Here is a 16,533-nt window from a genome sequence, read left to right as displayed (position 1 = left end):
ACGATAGCCAATGAAATCAGGAAAATTTCAGCTACATGTGTCGACAACGTGGATCCTTGCCTTACAATAGACTCAATCTGAGGTCATACTTGGCACAAGACCCAAACTATGCATGTCATTCTTTACAACCTCACATATGGTCATTTGTAGGCATGCCTCTAGCTCTTTTAACTCCTTCAATCGGGATCTGATCACTCCTCCTTACAGGGATATCCCCACGCCTCCATTGAACATGACCAAACCACCTAGGATGACATTCTCGGAACTTGTCGCTGATCGGGACAACTCCCACATCAACTCTAATATATAAATTCCTCATTTTATCCTTCTTAGTTTGCAGCACATCTATCTTAACATACTCATCTCCGCAACAGTTCAACACATAGTTTCGCTATATGACATTTCTTAACTGCTCAATATTCTGTCCCATACATTATAGTAGGTCGAACAACAATCTTGTAGAACTTTCCTTTATGCTTTAAAAAAATGTGCGAGTCATGACAGAGAGAATAGCCCACTCCTTGCAACATACACTGTGGTAGTGTAGGATCCTGCTCCGTAGCAATTACACGATTTTCTTTTTCTTTAGAATTTTTCTTAACGATTTTTAATTTGACAAAACAAACCTAATGGTTTTTCCTATTTTATTTCACCTACATGCATTTGTGTTGAAACAAACAGAACCTAATGGTTCTAATTTTCAATACCGGAATGTGTGGGGTTTGTATTTAGGGCTTTTGTTTTAGGAGAATGTTTTCTGGACTCTGATATTTGAACTGTGCTTGCCTTTGAAAGGTTGAGTTTTTATTTTTTTTCTGTTGAGTACAAGCATTAACAGTCCGACAAGAGAATGGGGAAGAAGAAGTTCATCGACAAGAAAAAATCTGCAACTTTTCAGCTACTTGCAAGGGACTCATCCAATCCCAGTAATGACGATGGTCCGTCCGGAGACCGAATTTTCGTTAGGGTTGACGATAGTCCATACCCGGTTCATGGATTCTTTGACGAAGATGTCCACAACGTTGAAGGCACTGCTCATCCTGGTTATTCCTTCGAAACTGATGTCACAAATGATTCGAATTCCATTTTTACCAATGCTTTTGGTGACCACGACGGTGATGACAAATATGACAGATTTGAGATCCATGGAAACCAAAATCAAACTCTGTTGACTGGTGCAGTTCCACTACCAGATCATACAAGGAGAGAAATTTTGGAGCTTGGACTTCCGGATGATGGTTATAACTATCTTAATCATCTTCGGGAGATTAAGAACACCGGAGGTGGTTCCGCCTTTTACCATAACAGTAAAGCGAAGCTTGATCAGCTCCCACTTGATGTAAAGGTGAGTAGAACTGCATTACTGTGACGAAAGATTGGTCCTTTTTATGTCTTCAACTGTAAGAGTTAATATATTCTTTTTTTAAATTCTTGCTATTTGTTATTCTGTTATGTAGGCTTATGATGCTTCGAAGGTACGCATACCTATTTCACTTGCCAATGGTGATGCAAATGACAATTCCCTGTACACTGTTGCAGCAAAAACTGTGGGTTTAAGGATTCAAAAGGCAGTTGATCCTGAAGTTGCTGCTTTGCTTGATGATGGTGATATGTCTCGGTTTGGCTCGGATGTAGAGGACTTGGAAGAAGATTTTGTTGTTCGTGCAAACCCTCCTGAAGAAAAGGAAGATGTTCTGGATAAGAGTATGAATTCAGTTGATCGATCCAGGGTAACTAGACAAGAAGTTAGAAAGCATGCTATTTGTTATGCTGAAGAACAGGGATCTCAGTTGCTTGGCTGTGATGCATCAAGATGCCATGAGGCAGAGCAGGGGACTGTTACTGAGCAGCCAAGAGTTCGTCGACTTTTGGATGAGCAATTTGATATGGTGAGAAAATTTTCCACCTATTCTTTTTTGTTGGGCCTTTATAATTTCTCCCAGAGGTTTGAAGTTCCAAATAAAATAAAATTTCCACTACACTCGGGAATGCAAATTATATGAGCTTTAGTTGCAGGAACCTGCTTCCATAGTCCAAGGTTCGACATTAACTTCAAAGTCCTGTTCCTTTGCACCTTCACTAACTTCCTTGATGACTGCTACCATGATTCCACCAGCTGCTTCACAAAGCGGTCTCAGCATCATGAATTTTAATTTTGGCCGTGATTATGTTGTTTTATTTTTTTGAGCAAATTGACATTTTCAGATATATCTGTGCCTATGAGTTATCCCATAAGTTTCTCGTCTTCAGTTATGATTGTAACCTTCTTTTTTTTATCATTTCCTGTCTTATCCGTTTAAAGCTGAGCCAACTTTGAATGTCTGATAGGTGATCTATGGTTAACCCAGGCCTACACTTCTTTATGCTCCCATTAATAAATTGAGATCATGAATCCACTTGCACATATTTTTCTGGGTATATACATCTTGTTGAGGCTTGATTCCCATGCATTATTGACTATTCATTATCCTGGGTGTTTTTTTGGACTTGGTTTAAGTTGTCATCTGAAGATGATGATATAAACAGATTTTAATTGTGTTTTTATTGGTAGATTCTCATAAGTTCTTAATCCGCAATTTTTGATGAGTCAACTGTGGGACTGAATTTTGGATGTTAAAATTAGGACCTCAGTATTCTGTTTGTGTATTGAATTGTAAAGTGATACATATGTTTACCAATCAGTGTAATTTTGGCATTCATTTATATTTTGTTGGGTTGGGGGTGGGGGTCAACTGTGGGACTGAATTTTGGATGTTAAAATTAGGACCTCAGTATTCCTTTTTTGTTTTGAATTGTAAAGTGATACATGTTTACCAATCAGTATAATTTTGGCATTCATTTTAATTTTTTTTTGGGTTGGGGGTTGGGGGGGGGGGGGGGGAGGGGAAGGGGAGGGTGGTGGCTATGAACTTTCAATTTTGACTAAGTTCTTTAAAATTTCTGAGTGGGTGGTTAAGCTGTGAAAAACTCAACAGCATCTCGTAGTACTTAAAATTGATCTCCACATTCTTCGTTATGGTTGATGTAGCTTTCTGACAATTCCCTTGGGATAAAAATTTCTTAATTTAATTAGTTTTAGTCCCATATGGTTTGTCTGCCTAGATGCTCTGATTTTAAGAAGTATATTTTTTTAAGATATCTGGAACATTTGCAAGTATTTGTGTGAAGGGAACCTATCATGGTTGTCATCTCTACTTGTTTGATACCAAGTAAATCTAAAACATTGAAGAACCTCCTGGTAGATGATCTTATATGTTCCTAGTGCCAAAGGTGTTGCTCAATTGTTTGGTATGCTACTTACCTATAGTTGTTTTGCCTTACTGTTTTCTCATCCATGTTCTTAGATTTTTCTCTTCTAAACCTAGGGTTTACTTTTTTCTTCAGTCTTTTGTTTTTCTTAAACATTTATCAAGAAAACATTTTTCTGTTTCTAATTTTGGTCTCATGTCATTTTATATGTTTCCGTCATTTACAACCTTTTGTTTGTATTACAGCTCACACTTCAGGAATATGATACAGACAGTGATTATGATAATGATGGTTCCATAGCTGCAGAAGGTGAATCCCTTGCAGACAAGCTTAGTCATGTTCTTAAAGATCATGTCACAGATGAGTTGGATCTTGTTGACAAGTACAAAGTTCCCGCTGATTTCTTGCACAAAAGTGGCGGATCAAATAGTAGAGAACTCGTAGACTCTGCTTCTGATGTGATCCGCCGGTGTGTAGAGTATGCTGAGATGTACAATGAAAATGAAGGTAATGAAGATGTGATGGTTCTAGAAGAAAGTAGTGGTGAATCTGAGGTGTGGGACTGTGAAACTATTGTTTCTACATATTCGAATCTTGATAACCACCCTGGGACAATCGAAGCTCCAGAATATGGTAGAAAGAAGAAACTGGCTGAAACTGTCTCTAAAGCTGCTGCCAGCGATCGTGTTATTTCTCTTCGTGGAAAGGAGAGGCTTCCAGTTGAATTTTTACCTCACAGCAGAAATGCTGTCGTGGAGAAGGTGAAGAAAGCACCAAGCACAAAACCTGAGCTGCCGAAGAGGAGACCTCACAGCCAGGAGTCAAAGGAAGAAAAGAAAGAAAGGAAGGTAATTGCTTCCTGCTTGTTTCAACTGTTCTCAAGTGATTCCTTATTCTCTTCCCTTTTTTTTTTCCCTCGAGTTAATTTTTTTTTCAAAGCTTATAAACAAAAACACTTTTGCACAACCTTTTATTTTTCCACACATGGATGCAGAAGTCAGGAAAACTCGGACAGAAAATATATCTTGGTCTTTATCTAGAAACTGTATTACATTATTGTGTTGTAATTAGAGGAATCAGCTGGATCTGCCACTTACTTTACATTTCTGAACCTTAGCCTCGATGAAAGAGGTATGTTTGGCAATTATAGCATGTCACCATATCTCCTACATGAATTATAAGACTCTACTTAATGTTGGAGCATGTGTAATGAAGGAAGGTGTTTACATTATGGAGACGAGCTTCAGAAGATTTGGTTGAAACAGGCATTGTTTTAGGATGTGATAGAAGATTTGGCCTTAGGCCAGGACTCATGTAGTAACTTCTAAACTCTAAAGGGTAGGGAATTAGGGATGATTCTCAGAAGATGAGGATGATGTTAGCTATGAGGAGGAATCAATTCTCTCCATACATTTATAATCACTGTGTGCAAGTACATGCGTTCATGTGTGTGTGTTTTGTTTGTATGCTCACACTTGTTAACGCCAATATATTTAACTGTGATTGCTGTACATTCAGGCTGCAGTAAAAGAGGAGCGACGAGAGGCTCGGAAAGCAAAGAAAGAATTGAAGGAGCTCTACCAGTGTGAAGCCCAGCGTGCGCAGCGGGTTGCTGCTGTTTCTGGGCCATCTTCTGTCCATGTTATGTAAGTATGGCTAATTTGTTCCTTTTTTTTTTTTGAAGTTGGGATTGGCACTCCTGTTTAGTATTTAAGATTAGAAAAGAAATTTTATCTACACTATATACTTAGTATATGAAAATAAAGAAATGTTATCTGCACTTTATACTTAGTATGTGAAAATTGCCTCTAGTTCTTTTTTCCCTTAACGTGTAGGCTGTCTCCACCTTTGGCTTTGACCTCATAACAGTTTCTAGCAAGCTTGAATAAGAACAGATGAAACAGCACATACTTGAAGAAGGAAAAGGGAGCATAGAAAGGAGGAATGTAACTGTTGGCTTCCCATCAGGAAACCTGGATCAGAATCCCACTGATCCCAAGGATTTCCCACCCTTAACCGAGTCTCATAGCAGCTCCATTGAAGCAAAACAATTTCTATCTTCAAAAACGTGAAGCGTGAAGGAGTTCTTAGGCTCTTACAACTTATAGCTAGAATTAAGGCATCCAACTAGGAAACTGAAATATAAAGTCAAAAGCCACTAGGAAACTGAAAAGAAAAAGTAAAAAGGAACTCTCCATCGTGGGGTAGTTCTAAAGTGTCTTAACTTCTAAAAGACTAAAACAATAGAATATAGTTGTCAAGGCGTCTCCTAGGTGACGCCTAGGCGTCCAAGCGCCTTGGTCGCTTAGATTGGCACCTTGTTGGTGTCGCCTTGATTTTGGACGCGCTTCAACGCCTTGGGTTGCCTAGATGCCGTGACAACTATGCAATAGATTAAAACAAGACTAAAAACAACTAAAATAACTAGCCCACGATGTGGGCTGGTGGACCCAATGATGTAGGACAAAACATGAAGAAACTAAAATAGAAACTAATAGATTTAATAACTAAGTACTACTAAGAGAATAGTAACAAAATAAAATCAGATCTTCAAGTCTTCTAGCAGCCGATCCTCTTTCTTGTCAAAGCTTGGATTCTCATGTGGTCCCCACCAAGGATCTTCTAATAATATTCTCACCAAGGCAAAATAAGGAGCTGTGACACTGTTCACGTAAACAGTAACGTGAACAGTGTTTTGGCCTCTTTTTCTTCATGTTTTGTCCTACACCATCCAAACCAGCAGAAACATAATAAATGCCACTAAGTCCTGTTTGCCTTACCTTTATTCTTCTTACGGCTACATGAGTATGCTATGAACTCCCCTGCATCAATGCCCTTAGGTTTGCTGCTGGAACAGGGAAGGCAAATGATTTTTTAACTCAAATATAATAGAGATATTTAAATAGCAGGGGGAACAGTAGGAGAGAATTTTAAATTTAGCTCCCTCACCCACTAGCGAGGTATCTTCGAGATGTAATGAGATATTACATGCTTCTGTGCTTGAGACCTCCATTGACTCCTGGATCTGAAGCATTCACATTTTGATTAAATAATATCAGGCCGTGTCCATTTTCCTTGGGATATGTCACTTGGACATATAGAACATAAGATACCATAATATTTCTTTATGCTTATTATTTTCTCTGGAATATGTTGGGAGCTGGACGTAGGGATGATAATTTTTTACCTGAGATGCATTCGTTGAGAAAACCATCGTAGGAATGGAGACCTCCTTTCTACAGTTCTCTTTATACTTTTGTAGTTTATTTTTATTTTCCACATGGACTGCTGGCAGTTGGCTAAGTAGTTCAGCGCCCGCTTCAAATGGATCAAGTGGAATGTACAGGCTACATTCCGCTGTTTCCATTCTTAATTTTTTTGGAAGAATGGTTTCCCTTGCCAGTTGGAGATCTTTTTTTTTGGGGGGGGGGAGGGGGGGTTATTGATCAATTAGAGGAGAAATGCAATCTAAAGAAAAAATGGAGGAGCCACTGTGCTTCACCCATCCCTAGCATAGGCACCATTCAGTCAATCTGAGCTTGTCCTTTTATTCCCTTTGAGTTTTGGATTATAATTAATGCCTGAATAAAGTGTGGATAAACGGTCATTCCCTTGGTCTTTGTAACTACCCAACTGTGCCATGTTATAGAAGTTGGTTTGTGGTACTATTGTCTTGTAGAGAAAGTACCTAAATCTTCTACTTTATAACTGATGTATTGTATGAGGTTTGCCATATTCTATCTGAGTTGATTGATTTTATTTGTGGAAAAACCATAGGCCATGCTTTAGTAATGGTGGATTGGACCATGCATTAACCCTACTTTTAATGTTTCAGGTAATTCTTGCGCTGATTGGCTGCTAAAGACCTGAAGCTACTCAGTCAAAGGCTCCAAATCCAGTTTTGTGCAAATATGATCACTAGGATCTTTTCCTTCGTATAATTTTTGTAATTGTTTATCATGAGGGTTTTTCCACAATTGGACCTGATATGATTAGGCACTTCAATTTTGAGGAAGAATTGACTAAATCACTGAATATGATGTGATTACTTATGTTACCATTGGATATTAGGTCCAATGGTGTTGGTGTTGTAAGGGCTATTTTGGACTATGTGTTGTCTGAAGTCAAGCACTACAATGCAAGACTGTGAGCAGAAGCACACCTTAGCAACAAGTTTCAATTCCTTGTTACCACATGATCCTTGATTTTGGTTGAAAAGTATGTGGTGATTTTTTAAAAAACTGTAGCAGGAGAAAAGCAATGATTTGGATGCTAAATTTCCTTGTAATTTATAAAAGGGAAATTATCAGCACCACCCCTTCACTAACTACCATAATAAGAATTGTGTCCCCTACTTTACACACAGACCCCCTACTGTTAGTTAAGAGTTGTTAAGTGGTGATGTCAGCAGCTTAATATTTTTTAAAAGATAATTCTACCTTTTTTGGTTGGTGAACTCCCTAATCTACCCTTTCTATTAAAACACCCACAAACCCTTCTTTCTCACACTCAGCCGACAACCATAGAGAACATCCACTGCAACCTAAGTCAAAACCATTTCTTGGTGGGTGCAGTCCTAATCTACCTTTTAAATTAAAACATCCACAAACCCTTCTTCCTCACACTCAGCTGACGACCTTGGAAAACATCCACTGCAACCAAAGTCAAAACCAAGATAACACAATGATTGATTTATTTGTCTATTCTCTACTCAAATTAAGAAAAAAAAATTTGTTTTTTTCTTTTCTTTTCTATCTGTTTCTTATCAACCAAACATAATCTAAATTTTCTATTGGGGCACAAGTAAATCGGTCCTACGCACACATAACACAACAGAGGGATTAAGATTACAAGAGAGATGGGCAAAGTTTTTTCTGCATAAATGGAAGAGCTACGATCCCTTACCCCTTACGATTGGACACCAACTTGTGGGGTACGAACCAACTGCGCTAGCACTAGTCTATATTTTACACCAAATTTGAGCATTGAACACCAAACAAACTGCGGCATGATTTTAGATTAAACCCAACATAACTTCACTCTCTCATTTACAACCCAAGCCCATCCCCCAGCAACACCAACCCCAACCCCAACCCAACCCAACCCCGGCACACCCCCCCCCCCCCCCAAAAAAAAAAAAAAAAAAAAAAAAAAATTTGTGCGTACACCTTGGCCCTTTCAAGGTTTTACCCATTTACCTACAAATCCAAATCAATTGGAATTTTGACATTCAAGTACCAATACCTATATCTTTTTTTCATTTTCATTTCAAGGTTGATGAAGTTAATGGTGTACTGAAACAATAAAAACATCAATATAAGAGTACATGTTCTCAGGCCTATAATGAAAACATTTCAGCCAGAGGACTGATGCAAAGACAGATCAGCAATGCCAGCAACTAGATCATCAAGTGCTTCATCATTTGAATCAGTGCCACGAACATCTGGAGCTGACAGTATAGATAGCGGCGAACTTTCTGCAAGAGCCTCTTTCAACTGTTTGACAAGTTCATCTTCCTCAGTAGGTGTATCCAGATCCCAGACCTTGAAGATGTCACCTGAAGACGAATGAATCTCATTTGTGAACCATGAATCTATTCCTACATCAGTGTTACAATTTTCACCAGGATCATGAGGATTCAATAAGAAATCACTTCTCAAGTAACTCCGGTATGTTGCAGTTTCAACCTTTTCACTGGCACGAAGAAGGTCATCATAATTTATGCCCCGTAATTGTGCACCATTTGTTCCTTCAATAGTAGGAACAAGGTCACAATCATTTCCTTCTAGATATGGTGCAGTACCTGCCTCCTCATCCTCAATCATGGGAAGAAGCTCACCAGGAGTTTCTCTTGAAAGTGAACCATTTTCTGTTTCCATAGTTTCAAAATGTGAATTGGATTGGTAATTGACAATATCTAACAATGCATCTTTTAAAGCATCCCAACCACTATTAGACAGTTCAGGATCATAAACCAGGCAAGAATCAACCCATGCGGCATCTTCTGAGGAGAGTGCATTCCCAGTCTGGGCTGAACCTTTTGAATTAGAAACAAAGCCTTGTGAAACACCAACTTGTAATGCCTTGGCTACATCACCTTGTAATGCCATTCTGGCTACAGAAATGTTGGCAATAATGTTAGTAGATGGAAGAACAAATAAATGCAGCAACAACAACAACAACAAAAACAAACTCAAACTCAGCCTTATCCCAACTTAATGGGATCGACTACATGGATCCAAACGACAGAGAGTAGAGAAAACAAAGATCTACCCAAAAAGGAGAGAAAAGATGGGAAAAGAGGGATGGGAAAGGGATGAGAAATGAAAAAAGCAAAAAATAAATAAATAAAAAAGGACAAATGAAAGATGATAAGTAAATAGCAAAATGAAAGATGAATAATAAAAGATATTAAGAGGTAAGCAGCACAGCCCAGCACATCGGGAGAATCTCAGCTACCTAGGATCTGCAACATGGATCCTTGCCCTCCAATAAAAATAAAAAAGCTACGTATGATCTTCTACAAAGTAAGGTTCTAGTTGCAGGAAAATAGAAGAATACTTACTTGTTAATGGATAAGGAAGATGATGGAATTATAAAAACAACCGAAAATAACACCCGGTCTTCACACCGCAAGGTGGTTCGATTGGATCAAACACCAACCTACCTTAGTCGTACACAAGAGGTTCCTTAATCAAACATGAAGAGCAAGCAAAAGCTGCGATTTCTTTACTAAATTCGTGTACAATGCTGGACCCCATACAAACTTACATAGAAAACTCAAAAATAGACTCCTACATTAAAAAGGAAAAGCCTAACCCAATCCTTAACTAATAAAATAACCTAAATTGACTAAGAAAATGAAATAATAAAGAAAACAGACTCAAAATAGGGTTAGACTTTCCAGTTGTCATAGAGTGAACTAGTTGTTGATGCAGCTATGTAGATTTGCATGAGAACCACGGTTGTTGCAATCTTTGCTAAGTTTTCTTTCCCAAAAAAAAAAAATTGTTAAGTACTGTATAGGGCAGAGTATTGATCCTCTATGTCCAAACCGTTGTCTTCATTTAATGAAATCTCCAATTGGCTTATGAGAAACGAAATAAAACACATTCATCCGAATCAAACAATTTATCCTTCCAAAATAGGGAAACTTATAACAGTTATTGATTCCTCAAACTCAGAAAAACTCAGAAAGTGAAGTTTTCCTGATCTAAGATGTGAATTGTGAAGTGTCCCACATGTCATCGATCAAACGCCTCGGCTCAGCATAAGTTTCCAAATAATTAAATTCCGTTTCCAACAAGGAGAATCATTATCCGTTCTCTCGTTAAGTGTCAGATCATCACGAGAAGGGGAGGGGGGAAGGAGAACCAACACAGAGAACCCTACCACCGGATTTCACGGAGGCGTGGGTTGCCATCCTTTTCTCTCTTTGTTTCCCCATTTCTTTTCCTTTAAATACGTTAAAATAGATTTACGGGAAGGGAAAAAGATGTATCAAACGTAACGATGGTTACGGCTCTTGACTTCGCATACATGGGCAGAAGCAATTTTACAGGTTTTCTCATTACGAATAGAAATCATAAAAGCCATGAAAGTCTATAGAACAATATCAAACGAAAACTATGAGATTTGGGAAGAAGAAAATGTACCACTGTTGATGAGAAATTGCGAAACGTCGGCTTTCAAGTTTGAACTTTGAAGCCCTAAGCTTTTAACTGCAGGTCGCGCGCGCACAGAGACGAACTAAAAGTTTTTGAGAGTTTTTGAGAGAAAGGAACAAAGAAGATTCCCCCCCCCCCCCCTGCTCCCCCTTTATCCTTCCAAAATAGGGAAACTTATAACAGTTATTGATTCCTCAAACTCAGAAAAACTCAGAAAGTGAAGTTTTCCTGATCTAAGATGTGAATTGTGAAGTGTCCCACATGTCATCGATCAAACGCCTCGGCTCAGCATAAGTTTCCAAATAATTAAATTCCGTTTCCAACAAGGAGAATCATTATCCGTTCTCTCGTTAAGTGTCAGATCATCACGAGAAGGGGAGGGGGGAAGGAGAACCAACACAGAGAACCCTACCACCGGATTTCACGGAGGCGTGGGTTGCCATCCTTTTCTCTCTTTGTTTCCCCATTTCTTTTCCTTTAAATACGTTAAAATAGATTTACGGGAAGGGAAAAAGATGTATCAAACGTAACGATGGTTACGGCTCTTGACTTCGCATACATGGGCAGAAGCAATTTTACAGGTTTTCTCATTACGAATAGAAATCATAAAAGCCATGAAAGTCTATAGAACAATATCAAACGAAAACTATGAGATTTGGGAAGAAGAAAATGTACCACTGTTGATGAGAAATTGCGAAACGTCGGCTTTCAAGTTTGAACTTTGAAGCCCTAAGCTTTTAACTGCAGGTCGCGCGCGCACAGAGACGAACTAAAAGTTTTTGAGAGTTTTTGAGAGAAAGGAACAAAGAAGATTCCTCCCCCCCCCCCCCCCCTGCTCCCCCTTTTTGGCTCTTAAAAACAGGAAAAAGACACACAATCCCAGTCCCAATTGATATAGGTTTAGGTGAAATCGAAATCGATAGTAGAAAACCCAATCGAACTGAATAAATAGACCAGTCTCTCTCCCGGTGATCGAATTTATTGGACCTTGAGACTTAAAACACTTGGGATTTCAAGACCGGATCATGTTCTTGTATAAATACCGTCCAAGGTCCTCCAAGGCCACTCACATAGAATCCACTTCTCCTATAAATCCCATAGTGAATTCCACCTTAGAAGACCTTGGACAATACTTGTACAATGACATTATTTGCACAATGAAACGGTCGAGGAGAAGGGAGGGAACTGCTAGGGATATTTGAAACTAAATTTTAGCATATGGGTCTTTCTATAGATAATTTTTTTGTTATTTGGGTAAAGTCTTTCTATAGATAATTAATGCAAAGAATTCGATTCAATTTTGATTTTGAAAGTGCATTTTCATTTGGTTCGATTTGACTTTAGATTAAAAATTATTGATTTTAAATTGAACTGAACCAAACCAAACTTATATCATTGTAATAACTGGACTCATGATCTTAATCTTTTTTCCTTCTAGCCTTTCATCGACTGACCATTGCAATGGAGTCTTGGCCTAAGATGCGTTCCAAAGGATATGAAGTGGGGATGTTTGTATTGTTGTTTGCGATGGCTATGAATCCAATGGTGGACCAACTGGATGGGCATTCGTATTGTTATATCAATCACAGTTTTTAGTGGCCTATATAAAATTTGGTCCGGTAAGAAACCCTCAAGAATTGACCAAGAGTTGCATGGAGCACAGGACCAAAGGTGAGAGTATATAGAAATTTGGATTGACTCTCAAGAAGTCTTAGATTGGTTAATGCATGGAAGAAGTAAAAGATGGCCTTGGGAAAATTTCTCTTTACTTCATGATATCTCCAAGTTAATGAAATAACTTTGATTAAAAAAGGATAGGCAAGTAGTCTCTATGGCCCATAAGGTTCTGTGTGGTAACGTGTCATTTCTGTGCAATTTTTATTTTTTCCATTTTTTTTGATAAAAAACAAGGTGAAACATGTAGCACACTGGTTTGTTATTAGGGAAATTTACGAAACACTCCTGAAAATGGGCCGATATTTAGATCACCCCCTCATATTTGAAAATACTCAAATCACAATTTTGCCCTTGTATTAAATCATTAGAATTAAATTTACAATACTACCCTTTCCTTCATCTTCAACCTAATTTCATCTTCTTCCTCACACCTGCAACTCAAGCATAAGTTTGCCCGAGAGAAGGAAAAAAAAAAAAAAAAAAAACAAGAGACAGCGGGTGGCAGCTGCTCCGATGGTGACTCAACGGCGAGGAACGCTGAGAATGGATCAGACAAAAGAAAGAGAGAAGGTTTGAAATGATGAATTTGAAATTGTAACCTTACCAGCAGCGGCGAAAACCGACGATGACCGATGGGCTCCACGGACCATCTCATCTGCCTCGCCGTTGAGTCACCATCGGAGCAGCTGCCATCCGCTGTTTCTTGGGTTTTAAAATACCCAGAGAGATTGTTCCAAGAACGGTTGTGGAGGAAGTGTTTGTTATGCTTTATTTACCTTATTTATGAGAAAGTAAAATCAATTGAAACTGAAATTGTGAAACAGCTGAACACCCGTTTCAATTTCAAAATTGAAATTGTCTCGTCTGCTCGTCATTTTACCGTTTAAAACACCCAACTACTATGCGAGAGAGTATTTCAAGTTTCAACTGTGAAACGCAATGGAAGCGGAAGGTTTGCCCCTCTCTCTTTGACTATTGCCATCGGCGGTGGGGGAGAAAAAGATCTTACTGCTATGCGGAGAGGCTGCATGTGAGTTTCAGGGGCGCACAATGCACGGGCTTACAAATGGGTTGATTTTGCTGGGCGATGGTCGATGGGCAGGGGTAGCAACGGTTGAAGAGGGTTGCAACGATGGGTTTGGGCGCTGGGCTCGATTGCAACGATGGGGGCTAGGCGACACGAGTGGTGCGGTGCATGGAGGCTGATGTGCAGGGTATTGATGCGTGGGGGCTGTGGTGAGGCTACTGCGATGAGTGAGTGTGGGGGAGATGTCGGTGCGTGGAGGCTGATATGTCAGGGTTGAAGTATTATCTCACCGTCTCTGCTTCTCAGAGTGGAGTTCTTGCCGCTGCATTTTTATTTTTATTTTTTAATTAAGAAAAAAAAAAAAAAAAAGAATACATGTTGGGTTTTTAGGTCTAAGTGTAAAATAATAATTATACTCTTCTCAAGGGTAGTTTAGGATTTTCAAAAAATTTAATTAACTGACTTCATCAGTTAACTAACGGTAGGGTCTAATTTGAGTATAAGGCTCTAATGCAACGGATGATCTTCATATTTTCAAATATGAGGGGGTGATCTGAGTATCAACCCATTTTCAAGGGATGTTTCGTAAATTTCCTTTATTATTATTATTATTATTGAACCGTAAAAAAAAATTGTCACAGTTTTGAAAATAAACAAAAACGAACTCAGAAAAAACAGATACACAAATTGAAAGCATAAATGTGCACAATACCGACTCGATATCCACCAATAATTTTTTCCAGTTTTACCATACAGCATACAACATTCATTGATTAAGAATTACCCTAAAATCACAGAAACACAAAAAACTGTTTCTAACTCACAAACAATATTTTAAAAGGTTCAAATCTATTATCGCATGTTGCGCTGCAGTGCAATAACCGTGAGCCATCACCATTGCATCATTCATCTGTTTGTTTTTTGTTTTTTATTTTTTTTTGGAATTGGGAGCTTTATATATATATTTTTTTGTATAGAAAGGAGGATTGAACTGGGGAGGGAGTAAGGGGTACCAGCCCAAGCACACCACGGCTCACCAACAGAGCTAAGAAGTTGTTGGTGCATCATTCATTTGTTGCACCTCTGCAACCCACACAGTGTCTCCCTCTCTCTGCATCAGGAATTTAAATTACGGTAGTAATCTCGACAGATATCAATACTGATATAAATTGACCATATCAAACCAAATCGGACCATTTTGCCCACAAACATTGTCACGCCCCCATCCCAGACAAGGGATAAAATACATTATAAGGGGTGACTAGGACAACGCTTGTCATCCTATTAAGCTGCCAGGATCACTGACACAGTGTCCCAACGCACAGTCATAACTAATATTAAAATAATATAATATCAGAGTGCGGAAAGGAAAATATTACATTCCAAATGATCAGTAGTTTTGCGGAAGCGTATAAAATCAATAATTACAAGATGATCAAAGCCTAGATGATAAATACTGTAGTTAATCCATTTTTTCATTACCATCTAATAATGATTAACAAGGGTATAACAGTAAATGTTTTTACATGGGCCTACGCCCTAAAATAAAAAAGGGGAACAAGTCCCTAGAGTTCTCACGGCCCGTAGGCGCAATTGTCACAAGGACACCCGTTGCCATGTTCCTCTAACACGACTTCCGGCTCCTCCGCACCGCATCATAATCTAAAAATTGTGTACATGAGGGGGTTAGCTCTCCACTGAGCCAGTGAGGGGATGGGGATGCACAAACACACAATTCACATAGTCCAATGATGCATGCATATGTTAAGTAAATTTTCCACCTAACATCACAACTAAGTCAATGGCATATGCTACTGTGACAACTCGGGAGACACTGTGGGTCACTTAACTTATCGCCACAATGAAACCTCAATTGTCACGTGGGACCTACGCCGATCGAAGCCTCCAAGACCACTCAGTGGCAGACCCCTGATAACCAATACTACCATGACTGGCCTCTCCCACCTCCACAGAATCCGGTGTACTGATTACCCAACACCTAAACCCCTGTTGGTAAGGGTCGTAGCATAAGGGTGTGAAATCCTAGCCACAATATACTACATGCAGGTCCTATCGTCCCGAGAGGTAATCCGAGCGCATCAACTTTTCATCCGGTTTAGTGCCTACACAAGACGGCACGCGCATCTGATTCAACATGACATTCAACAAAATTTCTTCATAAATGTATATAGTGTTCGGGGTTCCGACACCGGTACCCACCGGCACCGAGACCCATCAAGGTATCACATTACCAATCAACATTATAACAATTGTATATAAGAGTATGCAATATGCACAAACATGCTTATTAATTATAATGATTACATAATATATAATGCAATAATAATAACAAGCTCAAACGACCAAACCCACTCACAACGTATACGCCAAGCATCACGATTATCAGTTGTCGCCTCGATCAAGCAATAAGCCACAAAAGTGAATATATTAACCTATACAAAGAGTGGAATAAGGTTACACGAGCGAAAGGAACGGATCCCCAAAAGGTCTCCCATAAACACTTAAGTATAAGGTTTCAGAGACGAAGTGGTTGCAGGAGTGGTTTCATGCCCAAATTCTGCAACCACATGTAAATCCTAGGAAACCGGGGTTCGGGACAGTTTTAGTCAAGGTCGGATGCGAGATGTGGTTTGGCCAATCCGAGTGTAAATCCGACCTTCACGAGAATCCTTCTCGGGAAGGTAATTTCGGGGTGGTTTCTTGCGGGTCTAAAACCACATGTAAATCCTAGCTAACCAGGGGCTTAGGATAGTTTTAGTCAAGGTCGGATGCGGATGTGGTTTGAAAATCAATCAGTGTAAAACCACATACTGCAGAACCGAAAATTGAAGGGTTTCTCACTAGGGATTCATTTTCCAAGGGGTTTAAAGGTAGGGAGGCTTCAAGAAAGCT

At 39.1% G+C, this 16,533-nt stretch overlaps 2 protein-coding genes and 1 long non-coding RNA gene across 7 annotated transcripts; 1 reads left to right on the top strand and 2 right to left on the bottom strand.

Annotated features, from left to right (window-relative positions):
* Positions 1–791: 791 nt before the first annotated feature.
* Positions 792–7,447, top strand: LOC122658823 (protein LTV1 homolog). 3 transcript variants are annotated; one of them, XR_006332498.1, is made up of 6 exons: positions 792–1,345; positions 1,458–1,889; positions 3,495–4,097; positions 4,768–4,895; positions 6,090–6,209; positions 7,085–7,447. XR_006332498.1 is itself a non-coding variant. In XM_043853948.1 (5 exons), exons 1-5 carry the CDS (start codon positions 851–853, stop codon positions 7,086–7,088), a joined length of 1,662 nt encoding a protein of 553 aa, XP_043709883.1. In that variant the 5' UTR covers positions 792–850; the 3' UTR covers positions 7,089–7,447. The 3 variants fall into 3 exon arrangements, 2 of the variants coding, with proteins under 2 accessions (XP_043709883.1, XP_043709884.1); XM_043853948.1 differs by lacking the exon at positions 6,090–6,209; XM_043853949.1 differs by lacking the exons at positions 6,090–6,209; positions 7,085–7,447 and having other exon boundaries at positions 4,768–4,899.
* On the bottom strand, positions 1,840–15,518 carry LOC122658826. The gene is made up of 3 exons (XR_006332499.1): positions 15,508–15,518; positions 2,924–2,940; positions 1,840–1,981 (listed from the first exon to the last, which is right to left on the bottom strand). It is a non-coding gene; the product is annotated as an uncharacterized LOC122658826 (long non-coding RNA).
* LOC122658825 lies at positions 8,549–11,689 on the bottom strand. 3 transcript variants are annotated; one of them, XM_043853951.1, is made up of 3 exons: positions 11,592–11,689; positions 9,026–9,364; positions 8,549–8,965 (listed from the first exon to the last, which is right to left on the bottom strand). In XM_043853951.1, the coding sequence occupies exons 2-3, from the start codon at positions 9,357–9,359 to the stop codon at positions 8,604–8,606; spliced, it is 696 nt and encodes a 231-aa protein (XP_043709886.1). In that variant the 5' UTR covers positions 9,360–9,364; positions 11,592–11,689; the 3' UTR covers positions 8,549–8,603. The 3 variants fall into 3 exon arrangements, with proteins under 3 accessions (XP_043709886.1, XP_043709888.1, XP_043709885.1); XM_043853953.1 differs by lacking the exon at positions 11,592–11,689 and adding an exon at positions 10,905–11,033; XM_043853950.1 differs by lacking the exon at positions 11,592–11,689 and adding an exon at positions 10,751–10,874.
* Positions 15,519–16,533: the final 1,015 nt, after the last annotated feature.

This window comes from Telopea speciosissima, chromosome 4 (assembly GCF_018873765.1).
Source record: "Telopea speciosissima isolate NSW1024214 ecotype Mountain lineage chromosome 4, Tspe_v1, whole genome shotgun sequence".
NCBI lineage: Eukaryota > Viridiplantae > Streptophyta > Magnoliopsida > Proteales > Proteaceae > Telopea > Telopea speciosissima.
Note: the sequence above shows the minus strand (reverse complement) of the source record. Positions and strands in the feature narration are given on the sequence as shown.